Genomic DNA, 13,881 nt, shown 5'->3' with positions numbered 1-13,881 from the left:
ATAGGAAAAATCTTTCATTAATTTCTAACATTAATGTTTGCCTAATTAATTTTACTAATTATTTACACCTGAATTAACTGTTGCAAATATTTCAAATATTTTCATCTTTAATTATAATATACCTAATATTAGAAAACATATATAAGGGAATGTAGATATCTAATAAGAAAGATTTCTTCAGAGCAACTTGCTGATTACAACTATAACATCAAATTGATTTTGTGATCTGCTTTATAGATCTTGAGGCAAAAGGGGATTTCTTGGAGCTCCTGCTTGGGAATTTATGAAAGAAAAATTATCTTCACCCTGAAGACATGAAATAAAGTTGACATAAAGCAAAAACTAAATCTTTCATTTTCAAGAATTACTCTGGGTAATCCAGTTTAATTAAAATGAAATTCACTACAGTCACCTCCATATTAATTAGTCTTCCTGTTAAGAGCTAGAGCAAGGCAAGAGTCATGCAGAGCCTTTAGATGAGCCCTTTTCCAGGAAGAATTCTGTCCTTGGAATGGCCACTTCTAATGAGCTCTGGTATTCAAAAACTCAAGACTACTGTTGTAGACTTTCTTTTTTGAGATACTTTCAAGAGAGTGTTTCTCATGCCTTCTCCCCACCTGTGAATATTCTCAGTTCAGTCAGAGAGAAAAAGAGAAAGATTCTGCCAGGCTAAGCCTGGGAAAAATCTTTCTCTTTTTCTCTCTGACTGAACTGAGAATATCCACACCCACCCAGTCTGGTGCTTCCAATATGGTGAGTGAGGGCTCTGCAGGCTCTAGGGATCCACAGGTCCAAGGCTCTTGTTCTCAGCAATGTTTTGGAAGATGAAGGACCTCTTTGGGTCTCTGCATCAGGTTGTGGGAGCTGTAGGAGCTGTAATGTAATGACATTGGGCAAGCCACCACAGTGGAGACCTCTGTTCTCTGGGCTTTTCGTGAACTCTTCAGAATTGCAACCCTTCATCCTGTAATACAGTGTGTGTGCAGGTTAAAATTTTTCCAGTTAGTTTCACTTAGTAAAAGCCAACAAATGCACTACTTGACGTAGCTACAAAATTTCCATTGAAAATTTAGGGAATCGTGTACAACCTATTTTAATCGGCTTTGATAAAAATCTTTGTTTACGAATTTTTCATTTGTTATTAGAATTGGATTTTGAATAACTATGTAAATGTATAATGTGTGATTCGACTCTCTAGATAACATCTGTACAGAACTGGAGGTTGTGTAGTAGTTTGTTGTGTAGCTAATACTGGTGGTACTTACATGCTTTTGCTGACGCAGGAAAGGAAAAATATATAACTCCCCATTCCTATGCCTTTGTGTAGACTTCAGTTGGTGTTTGTCAAAAAAACCCAGCATGTTGGGATAGAGCTCTCAAATGCTGCCTCCTGTCTGGCAGCTCATGCTGTCAGCAATGCTTTTGAGGGTCTAACTATGCAATTACTTTGTAACTCATCTGTGAGATTTTTGTCCTAAAAAACACTAAGCATATATTAAATGTCTGATTTAGGGGATACTTTTTTCTAATTTTATACTGATAAAAGTAGAAATCTCAAAACTAATTTAATTAAAAGAAACAGACCTTACTTTTGTTCTTGCCATGCCATTTGTTACATGTCAGTATAGAAATGAGAAGAGTTTATGTTGTCTCATAATTTTATGATTATAGATCACATTGTTTAAAGATATTTTTTAAATATTTCATTGAAAAAATGTAGGGAAATACCTTTTCTGTATTTGTTCTATTGTTTCTTCATCTGCCATTAAAATGGACTAGGAAAAGACCTCTACAGAACTCTAACTAATTATTTAATTATTTTATTTTAAAATGTATACTATAGAATAATTAATATGTAGTTCCAGAAAAAATAAACAAGCTTTTTCATCAACCTACATCAATGGGTTGTTTTTTGGAGGGTATGCCTGTTCACTTTGGATGGGGGATGTTATTATATTTCTGTAATCTCCTGTCAAATCAAAGGCTCAGCAGCAGGATTAACAGAACTTCTGTAAGTGTGTGTCTCTAATACTTTGGACAAATTTATTATGACCATCTAAATTTAAATATTCTTTATAAAGTTCCTGGAGATTTACTGGATTTGTTAATAAACAAGTTCTTTTTACACATATATACATATATAAAATATATATGTATATATGTATGTTAATGCCTCTCCCTTGTGAAAACAGCAAAAAACTAGCTTCCTGCTGGTGGAATTTGAGAGCATGGGCCCTACTGTATACTCTAGCACAATCAGTACAGTTTGTTTTCCTGACTGAGTCTGATTAAATCTCAACTCAAGAATAGTGACCACAATAAAATATGGATAGAATTCCTCTGTACTAAAAACATGTTTCAGAGAAGTCTGTTAAATACCTAGTACATGGAATGGGTCTATTATGGGAAGGCATTCAGACTAATGTCAATATTTGGTTTTGTATCATTGAGAAGCCAAGGAATATCATTATCTCATCCACCCCTTCCTCCCCTCCACTCCCCTCCCCACCCTGTCCCAGAGCCGCCTAGGCCTCAGGAGTCAGAGGTAAGATAATTTTTTTATCTATCTAGCTAAAGAAATTCCATATTTGGTAATTTATAGATATTTGTTATTAAGGGACAACTTGTGAAGATTTTGTGCAGCATTGCTTAGTCAAAATTTGTTTACGTGCTATAACCTACAAATAATATTGTATGAGCTTATTAGCTTGATTAACTTCACCTAGTGTATGTTGCATATAGCATATCTCAGTTTGTTTTGAAAGGTAGATATGGATAGACCAAAGAGAATACAAATTAAGTCATAGATCCCCATCTGACTTTGAAAAAAGAGAAATACAAAGATGGAATCTTCATCCTAGTGTATTGAACAAACTACATTTGGGAATTGTGGAGGAAATGCAGACATGGAGTTGTGTGTGATGGTATTGTTAGAACTGCTGTCCAAGCTAAGAGATTGGATTTTTCACCTAGTGCAAATCAGTCCTCAGAACATGTACTAGCACTTGTGTGCAGACAGAGTGCTAAAACACAGCTTAGGAGAAAGCCTTAGAAAGACTTAGAATGGATATGGGCCTTTTTGTGGACCGAAGGAGCAATAAGGTGCATTAGTGCTCTGGAAGGGGTGTTAGATTTCCTCACTGAAGACCTGTACCAGTTCCTACCAGAGAGGTGGATGTTTCTTTCAATCTGCTTTGAAGCCTCCCTTGCTGACTACCTTCAGAAGTATAATACTGGATTTGGCCAAAAAGAGAGAAAGAAGGAAAGAGGCTACCTCTACATTTGGAGAGATGGATTTTCAGCTGGGTTGTAGAAAATTAATTTCTTCAACCTGTTTCAGCTGGTTGGTTTTTTGGTTTTTTTTTTTTTTTTTTTTTTGTTTTTTGTTTTTTTTTTAATTGGGAATGCCTCAAAAGCCTCTAGAGTAGTTCTTCACAAAGTGTGCAGTACCTGTTTATTAGGGACTTTTTCTTGGATGTGATACAACTGGCTTCATGTCTTTGCATTAAATCAAGTAGGGTGGGAGTTTGGAAAAGGCTGTAAAGACTGGCAAGAGTGGGTCTCTTTGATCTGCCTTGCTGGGAGAATGCAGCCTGCTGAATACTGACATGATGGCATTGCTGTTGCTCTGGTGCACAAACAAACAATTTTCTATATGAAAATTATAGAACAGATTATTTTACGAGAATATCTTCAGAGCTTTCAGATTTAATGTAGAGAAATAGTTGATTGCCAGACATATGGTTTTTCTCATTTCTGTATTTCTGTATTAAACTGTATTTCTCATTGAAAATGTTCTTGTAAACTTGGCTTTCCCCAGCCAACATGTGCTTCCTCCAAAAGTGCAAATCCAATGGTATAGGGAACTCTGGGCACTGTACTATCGTAAATCTTTTGTCAGGCAATTATATTTATCCATCCTTTCCAACACAATGGTATCAAAATAGAGCCAGGCAAAACTGTTGTGGCTGAATGAATACATCCTGTCTAGATGAGTGAGCCTTGTTACCCTTGATCCTGGGGCTGGCCACTTCTCCAAACACAATCCTACAAAAAATCTTTTACATGGTGTCAATAACCATATTAATTAGGCAGTTGAGTCCCTGCAGAATTCAGAATTCTGTCTATTTAAAATTGTGGATGATACAGTGTGTATTTTTGTTTTATAGAGGCTGACCTCATTCCTGAACTGAGTGAAGCTGAAGAATATGAGGTATAGCATTCATTTGTTTTTTAAGAGAGTATTTAAAATAAATACATTTCAACTAGATTGAAATTATATTCTGTGAAAATTTGCAAAACTATGTCACCAGCTGAGTGTATTATCTGCATTTATGTATACATTTATATATATATATGTGCATATATAGCCTTTGAGCTATATTTATCCCTAGATAACTCTGGAGATACCTCAGTACTTCTCTGGGGCAGGACATACATGGTGAAGTAAAGGATAGCACAGAATATTCCTAAGTATTTTTAAAATGGGGCATCAGTTTACTATCACCCTTCTGTGAAGTCTGGCAGAATTGTTCATTTAGCAGAATCAAAGGTGCCATCCAGTGTTAGGCTTTTTAATTAAAGAGAAGTTTGATTTTTCCTTGCTTGTGATGACCTTATCATGCAGTAAATTAAAATAAGGGAGAACAACAGTTGTACTGAAGAGTGAGATTCAAGTGTGTCTGCTATCAGTGTGCTATTGGTTTAACTGTTAATCAAAAATTTGTGGAGGTTCATTTGCTTCTTGAAGTCAAGTTACAGTTTAAAGTATAGCTCTGTTTTACAAAATTTTGATTATCTCATTATGACCTTTGGAGGCTTCATACTCAGTAACTAGGTCTCCAGTGTGGCAGCAAGGAGACATGTAAAATACCATGATTAAGTTTTTAACAGTCTCTAATACCAATTGTGCAACATAGTTACTTCAGTAAGACATTTATCAAGTAATATCAAATAATCCCTCAGAATTTTTAATTTATAGTTTCAGTCTATGACCACAGTATTCTCACTGCATGACAAGTCCTCTTAGTTATATAGCACAGCCTGTGCTTAACTATCTATTTACCCTCCCTTGCATTTGTGGACACTGAGTAACCAGTAATACCATCATTTCTCTGTTGTTGTAAGCCATGCATCTAGATTATTATATTGCATCTGTTAGGTGCCAGTGAAGTGCATACAGCGCCTTGCAGAAATAGAAATGAGGGCCTGTCCAGCCCAGCCCAGGTTTGAAGGCAATCAGTCTTGGTGCTGCTGTCACTGCATTTTAGATATTTAGTTCTTAGAATTAAATCCAAACCTGAAAGTGACATCTGAGGTACCTCAGATGTTGTGCGAGCATGAGGGGATCCTGGTTCAAAGAAGGAGTGCAATGTGAAGCCCAGCTCTAGCTTAGTGGGTAAAGTCCTTGCTGATGAGGCTGGGTGAAAGCTCACAACTCCCGTTTCTTGAGTGTCTCAGTCAAAAACATATTCAGCAGCTCTTTATCTTGGGCACATTCTTTCTAAGGCTGTTGATTTTTTTACAATACTCTCCCTGCTGTGCCCTGTTCAATGCAGGAATTGGAGATCTACTCAAATGAAACTATAGTGGAAACAGAGGAGTTGTTAGATTGATAACTGTGCCTATCTGCTGTCTACTGGTTGTTTTCTCTCAGCGTTATCCTTTTGGATAACAAATTGTGGAATTTCCACCACATCACCAAGACAATCCTTAAAAAAACCAACCAACCAAACAAACAAACAAACAAACAACAACACACACAAAAAACCCCCAAACCACTATTTTGCAAGAGGCACTGTGCTGCTCTGTCTCTTAGGGCTATGTGTACCTGTCAAATCAGGTCCCTTCAGAAACTGAAAGTATACCTTAATCTACATTGCAGAGTTGAGCTGGGATGGCTTTGATTCTGGCGCAGCATTAGATGGGGACACAGCACAGAACTGCAGGGACTGCTGTGTCTAAGTCAAAACAAAAATGCTTGCTGAGCAAGTTAGTTGCTTTGATGATATATTTTTTTAATTTGGTGCAGGGAAAGCTATGGACAGGATGAAAAGATTTGACCTTAGATCCTCAAGCACTGCCTAAATCCTGATTGCATTCAACACTTTTTTTTTTTTAATTTTGGATATGTCTGTAAAAGGTAAAACTCTAACACAGATTTTGCACAAAGTATTGTTACTCATTGTAATTCATATTCAGAAAACAAAGGGTCATAACAAGACTAGGGGATATGACTCATAGCACTTGTGAAACTCTGACAGTCTTGCTGGGGATCATGAACTCTTCCAGAAAACTCTAACCATTCGTCAAATTGAGGTCATAAATATATTTTACAAATTTTGTTGTTATTGGTACAGTTTACTTACCATCAGGATATTAGTGTAAACCTCTAAGGCATTCTGGTAGCAAAACCATTTTTTCATTGCTGTGTATGCAATCTGTACTATATATTGCATATACAATTGCATTTTATTGGGACAGACTTAGAGACTTCTTAATATAGTAAATAAATACTGTGAGTGATTTTTGCCTCTCAAACACAATTTAAGTAACACACTATTGAAAAAGTTGTAGGAATGCAGCATTTTTCTATTTTTGTTGCAAATAGTATTTTTCAATATAAAAGAGGATACCTCTTCTTGCAGTTAATACTTTTACCAACAGTCTTCTCAAGTGTTGTTTTGCTTTGTCCCTCTTGATTTATTGATCCAGGAAAATGTATTATTACAGTTTTAGTTTTCATTCATGTTCAGTCTATAAATATTTTTAATTGTCCTCGGCTATGATATTTTTTTCCAAAGGATGAAGTTGATGAAAAAGAAACAGAGGTGGATGAAGAAACTGCAGTGGTTCCTAGCACTGACAGTACAATGAACCAGTTGAGGAGAGATTTTCAGGTGATTACATCCAGCTACAGTCAAGAAAAAATGGGAACAAAACCCAGTGAAGCCAAAACAAATAGATACCTAACAAGAGAAGAATTGCATGGTAAGGATAATGTTTTCAAAGCAGTTTATTATGCTACTTCTCCACCTATTGGTGAAATTTCTGAAGAGGAAGATCCTTTTTTGGAATCCCAAACAATTACTGGAACTCCTCCTGAACTCATTGACTCCACCAAAGGCGGGGAAGACGAGTTTATATATCTTTCTTCAGGCACTGAGCCAACAAGAATAACCACCCCTGACCACAGTGATGAAGATTTCTTATTGTCTCCTTTTAAACCTCATAAGGAATCTGATGACTTTTGGACTTCAGTTCCTACCACTTCTTCATCGCAGCTGGTTACAGAGGAGGCCTCCCAAGAAGATGCCCTTCCTTCAGGAAGTCCAGATATAAGTGTGCATGATATTCTTTCCCAAGGGTCCATTAAATATGTTTCAGAAGTCGTAGCACCCTCAAGCTCTGATGAGCCTCCAAAGCATACTTCTTCCACTGATGGAAATTTATGGTTTCGTAATGCTACAGATCCAACAACTCAATCTATTGATACATCACCTAGTGGGCAATTGTCTCAGACCAGTTACACTGATGCTTATGTAGAGGGATTAAAGCCAACCACAGCACCCTATTCAAGCAGCCCAGTGGTTTTACAAGACACTTCAGATGCGGATTTAGAATTGCCACATTATTCTACCTTTTCTTTCTCCTCTGCTGAATTATCACCTCACTCTATCTCTTCAAGCTCTGGAGAATATGGTTCTGCTTCTGCTGCCAGTGAGGTACTCTCTCAGACAACTCAGCCAGTCTATAATGGTGAGATACCTCTTCAACCTTCCTACAGTAGTGAAGTGTTTCCTCTAGTCACCCCTTTATTGTTTGACTCTCAGATGCTCGACACTACCCCTGCTACATCAGATAGTGATGTGACCTTGCATGCTACACCTGTATTTCCCAGTGTTGATGTGTCATTTGAACCCACCCTGTCTTCCTATGATGATGTACCTTTGCTTACATTTTCCTCTGCTTCCTCCAGTAGTAAAATGTTTCACCGTTTGTATACAGTTTCTCAAATGTTTCCACAAAGTGCTACTCCAGCTGTTGCAAGCGATAAGGTGTCCCTGCATGCTTCTTTGACGTTGGCGGTGGGTGATCCATTAATACAGCCAAGCCTTGCTCAATTTGCTGATGTGGTGTCACATCAGACCACTCATGCTGCTTCGGAGACACTGATGTTTGGTCATAATAGAACTCGCATATTTTCTCAAGTTGAACCATCCAGCAGTGATTTAAATATGCATGTACTATCTACAGTGTCTGAACTTCCTTATGCTTTGTCTGGTAATGTGGGCTCCCTCCAAAGCTTTACTGTTTCCTATGACTCTGCAGAATTTGTGCATGATTCTGTTGACGTATTTCATCAAGATCCTTTATTTAGCAGCTATAACAATGTACTGGTGCATAAACCTTCTTCTGTAATATCACAAGCTGTTACTTTGCTGCAGCCTACACGCTCTCTATCTAGTGACACGGATTGGTCTGAAACATACTCTGGTAGTGAGTCCCTTTTGCCTGATACAGATACTTTGACAGTACTTAACATTTCTTCCTCTGATTTTGTTGATGAGGTTCCATATGAATCATCTGGGTTTAGTGATGTTAATAAGATGCTTCAAAAAGGTGATGTTATATATGGAGATGAGAGAGAACTGAAAATTTCCTCCTCTTTAAGTGAAACGGCTTCCAGTGCTGAAAGTAAAGTGATACATGAACTTTCTACATCTGTTTCTAATAAAGTTGCAATTGAGCAGAATATGTCTCTGCAAGAAACCCCACTTCCTGTTTCTAGCACAAAGGGAATCCTTCCAGTCTCCCTTGCTTTTTCCACTACTAAGATATCTGATCATGATATTAGTAAACTTACAGAAAAGCACCTTTCTGTTCAGCTTTTGCATGTTACAACTCCAGCCTTTGATGACACTTTGCTTAAACCTATGCTTAGTGCAAGCTCAGATCAAGCTCTCTCTGTCCCTGCTTATAGCAAAATGTTATCCTCGACTCAGCTGTACTTTTATGAGACTTCAGCTACATTAAATAATGAAGCATTACTGCAGTCCTCCTTCCAGTCTTCTGGCGATGGCACTCTGCTTAACACTGCTGCAGTTGTGCCTACTGATCCCGTATTGGCTGAAAGTCCAAGGGTTCAAAAAGATAGTTCTACATTTTACCAAATATTGCATCAAATGGCACCAGGTTCTGCTACAACTGAAAGCAAGCTGCATTCTACATCTGCACCTTCTGTTGCTGATATGATGTCAAACACTTTTAGTAAGCCCACAAAATCACTTCAAGGCTTATCTTTTTCTTATGCAAGTGAGAGATATGTTTCATCCAGTTTATTTAACAGTGAAGATGTTCAGAAGGTTATGCCTTCATTGTACAGTAGTGATGTTTCATTCCAGCTGACCAATTTAGAAAATACAAATGCATTTCCGTCCCAGGCAGGGAATGCTGCAACAACTCTCTTCCTAACAGGTGACACATCATCGCATGTAGCTACTCCTACAGACAGCCATCTCTCTTCAAGTGTTTTTGAAAGAATTGAGGCTGACAGTGTCTCTTCAAGTTCCACACTTGGTTTTGATCCTGTTCGTATGCCTGCAGTTGTTCCTGGTTCTGATGTGTCCATTCATCACACTCTCCCTTTACCAAATACACTTACTTCAGTTACAGCTGTTCCTTCCAAAAGTGAGATCCCTGTAACTTTAAATAGGTTGCTGGTTCCTTCTAGAGAATCCTCTGGGTTGTCTCCCAGTATCACGTCCAGTACCGATTTGTGGTCTTCTGTAGTTGAGGATGACTACGATGACTATAACGATGGCTTCCCTGTAAGTAACTGCATCTCATGCACTTCCCATAGAGAAGATCAGGATATGGTAGTAGAGGATGAAAATACAGAGGTAAATGATAGCAAGGATCAGAGTAACCTAATTATAAGTTCACATTCTGAGAAACCTGAAGAAGAGATGTTTTCTACTGCTGCATCTGACAGTCAGATAAACGATGCCATGGACAGACTTAATTATACATCCATACCAACTTTGACGGCGAATGTGATACCTGAGAAGCACGATAACCTGAAACATTTGGAGAGCCACATTCAGAATTCTAGTGTCCAATTGCAAAACACATCAGAATCTAAGTCTTGGGCTGTTTTGACAAGTGATGAAGAAAGTGGTTCTGGCCAAGGTACTTCAGATAGCCTTAATGAAAATGAAACTTCAACAGATTTCAGTTTTCCTGACCATAATGAGAGAGACACTGAAGGGGCAGTTGAAGCAGGTAACTCAGAATTAACTCCTGGATCATCACAATCATCAGCTTCATCTGTTACTAATGATCACTCATCAGTGTCCAACATCTCTGAGGCAGGTTAGTTATGGATAAGTCTAATGAATACCATGGGAAACTATAAGGGGCTACTTTCGTGCCATAGAGATTAAGAAGGTCTATCTACAGATCATAAAGGGAGAGCATAACAGTGCCACTGGGTGTGATTAACAAAGCATTGGGGAACAGGGGTTCATACTGAGCTGGCTATCTTGTGAATGCTACTTCTGGCTACTTAAAGCTGCACCTGAAATATTCTTCAGTGAGATGATTGATGCTGTGTTTTTGGATAGATGCATACTGTCAGCATAAGTTGAGTCGTGCAAAATCTGAAACCAGAATTGTTTCAGTGCTAATTGTTGTTTTTAGTTTTAAAGGTTTGAAAGGGACTTAGGTTCTCTGTTGAGTTCTTTGTACAAAGACAAGTGCTGCCTGTATGGAAATACCACCAGAGGAAACCATGCTTCTGCCAGAGGAAACATGCCTCTGATATTCTCTTTTAAACTTACAGCAGCACTTCTGTTTTGTGTTTTCTAAGAGGCTGAACAAGGAAGAAGATGCTTATTTTATTCTGATTCATAAAAACATTCATTTTTATTCTGTGTATGCCCCTTTCAGATTTCAGTAAGATGAAGAATTTTTGTACCACATTTGCATATTTCCAAAGTAGAACCAGATTCTCCTCTAAATGTTTATATTTAATGCTATTTTCTTATTTATTCCTCCTAAATTTAGCAAGACTATTTACAACCCGTGATTCCAAGGATAAAGTCAGAAGTCAAAACTCGTAACACATTTCTTTTCTATTTAAAAATGCACTGTGGAAAATCTGAAGTATTCCGACACATAATTTTCATTCCTTCTTGTGCTAGAGAATTGAAAATCAAAGAATCAAGTAAAAAATAATCTATGATCTTTGGGAAAAAAAAATGAACAACAAACAAGATTGAATTGGTATTTTAGAAAAGAAATTGAACTTCTGTTATATACTTGCATCATCTATAGAGGGCAGTAACATTCAACTAAACCCAGTAAGGAATGGAATTCACAAAGAATGGGAAGGCTTCAGCCAATCCTACAAATAAATACACAGTTGAATTTCATAAGGTTGTATTTCTTGTGAGCAACAGAATACTAATATGAAAAGGTGGTAATTTGACACTTGATATATTTGGGGCTAGAACAATGTGAAAAATAGAAAATGAAAATAAAGACGGAATAAAAAACATTGAAATTACTAAGAGTCCTATCAAGGTAGGTGTTACAAAACTGAATTAATAAGTAAATTAACTCACTGGTAAGTAGTTACCACTTTGTGTAAAATGCATAACATTCCTTCAAAAATAAGCAAAATAGCATTAATATTTCAAAACCTATGTTTTGGTATGAATGAGTGTTGCCATCAGATACTAGAGTTTACATAATGCATGTCATTTGAATTTTTACCAGTAATAACTCAAAAAGGATTATACCGTACTGGAGAAGGAGGAGTGCAAAAGACATAGTTTGTCTTCTAGATATTATTGAAAGACACTCTACAGTATCATTTCATGTTCATTACTTTTTTCCCAACACATGATGCCAAATACTGGCTTTTACTAAGCTGAACATTTAATTTCAGTATGTCTAACATGGTCTCCTGTAAACCAAAGTTATATTTGCTTAATTAAATTATAAAGAACTGCAGCAAGCACAAAAGTTAATCTCTCACCTGAGAACTTACTTATGCATTGCAGTGGATTTTGCAGAAATTGGTGAAACATCTTTTTATTGTGGCTATTACAGAAAAAAAATTGTCATTTAAACTTTTCCCATTCTTGTAGTTATTGATGCATAATTATGCTTGTTCTGAACTAGGATTTTCTCCATAAGACCTCTATGACTACCCAAACTTTTCAACTTCTGTTGAAAAACTAAGACAAATTAATAGAAAGAAATATGCACAGGATCCAAACACATCAGTTATTAGAAATCAAAGAAATGTGCTATAGCTGAGACTGCCTTTTCAGCTGCCATCAATGGAGTGATAGCCAAGTAGGCAAGAAACTCTCTGTTACAGGAGAAGCCTGCCCTTTATTCCCCATAGGAGGAGTCCTAATAGGATATGGTCATGAAGTTTGAAGGAACACTGTCATCACACAGATATGATTGGATTTTATGTTGTGAATTAATCCAGAGTTGGATAAGCAAGTCTGACTGTTTCAGAGGGATCGTATTGTGCTTTCTCATGCATACACATAGTTTTCCTCTGCAATCAATAGGAAGCACCAATTTTAACCTACTCAACAGACACTTGGAGATTTTTCAGAAGAAACTTTGTTCCTTCAATTACTTTGCACATTGAGCTGCAGAATTTAAAGAGAAGTGATTTATATGGGTGTTAAAGAGTATTTTGAATTTAAACCAAGAAGACATCTGCAAAATTAGAGCCTAGACCTTTTGGCACACAAAGTCCCGAAAGCCTCTAAATTCAAGAAAATGGAAGAAAATAGAGCTGCTTGGAAATCTGTACTGTGTGAAGCCATTTGTTTTTTGATATCCTATTTAGAGCATGTAATTTGCTATTTTTTTTTCCCAGATTCAACTCCATTCCTTCCTCCCTTTGTGCAAAAGCTTTTCATTCCTGTAGAATTGGTCTCTCAAAATCCCAATGGAGTGCAGATGTTTTCTGTATAGCAAAATTCTGCTCTTATACAGAAAATTCATTGAATTAGGACTATTCGCAAATCAGAAAACATTCTAGGGGTTTAATTCTAGAAAGTACTAACATGTTTATTTCTGCATTTTAACTCAAATAATGCTCACAAGTAAACTGCACAAATCAAAATAAGTCAGTTATTTTACATCAAAGTCACAAATTTAAAATACTTACTTCTTGAGGTAGACCAAAGCTAAAAATAAAGTATTGGTGTTGTCCACCATTGTACTTCCTTCTTTAATAATATTATAGAATATTTTGTTTTAATCTTCATAGAGATCCCTATGTCCAAATATTTCTGTCATTCACCAGTATATGGCTCACAGAAATATGAAACCAAAGTAATATCTAAATAATTATTTGATCACCTTTAAAGGTGGAGGTGGGAAATTTAATTGTGGTTCCAGTATAGTTGAGAGAGACAATTGGATTCAAAGGAAGCAGTTTACAGAATGGGCAATGGATAAAAATACAGAAAGCTAAACTGCAATACAGCAAGCACATAAAGACTTTTGCAAGATAATTTTTCTATTAACCTATTCGCCAGAGAAGTTATTTGCATTATATGACTGACAGTTTAATATCAACTCCAATGCACATTCCAATATTATGTATTCAGATTTCTTAACTCATTTGGCTTTCAGCTAATAAAACAGATTAAAATAAAAAACCTTTCTTCTGAATTTTAACAACAGTCTGCTATTCTTACAAAGAGAAGTCTCCACTGCTGGAAGGCTGAGTCACATAAGCTTGAACACTTTGCTTTACCTTCTATCTGCTTATCTTCTGTAAGCTGGTTTGCAAATGTATAAACTTTCTGCAGTACATAGTAAAAAATAGAGGTAAGTGAT

General features: G+C 36.7%; 1 protein-coding gene across 6 annotated transcripts in view; it reads left to right on the top strand.

The window, feature by feature from the left end:
* PTPRZ1 (protein tyrosine phosphatase receptor type Z1) overlaps positions 1-13,881 on the top strand; it is a 131,974-nt gene that overhangs the window by 90,126 nt on the left and 27,967 nt on the right. For 4 of the 6 annotated variants that reach the window (XM_021553446.3, XM_021553443.3, XM_021553444.3 and 1 more), the window contains exons 11-12: positions 4,170-4,213; positions 6,804-10,374. In XM_021553446.3, the coding sequence (XP_021409121.2) occupies positions 4,170-4,213; positions 6,804-10,374 (3,615 nt within the window). The remainder of the gene's footprint in view (positions 1-4,169; positions 4,214-6,803; positions 10,375-13,881) is intronic. The other 2 variants (XM_021553447.2, XM_021553445.3) reach the window with 2 other exon arrangements.

Source organism: Lonchura striata, chromosome 5 (genome assembly GCF_046129695.1).
Source record: "Lonchura striata isolate bLonStr1 chromosome 5, bLonStr1.mat, whole genome shotgun sequence".
Taxonomy (NCBI): Eukaryota; Metazoa; Chordata; class Aves; order Passeriformes; family Estrildidae; genus Lonchura; species Lonchura striata.
This window is presented reverse-complemented; position numbering and strand designations above follow the sequence as displayed.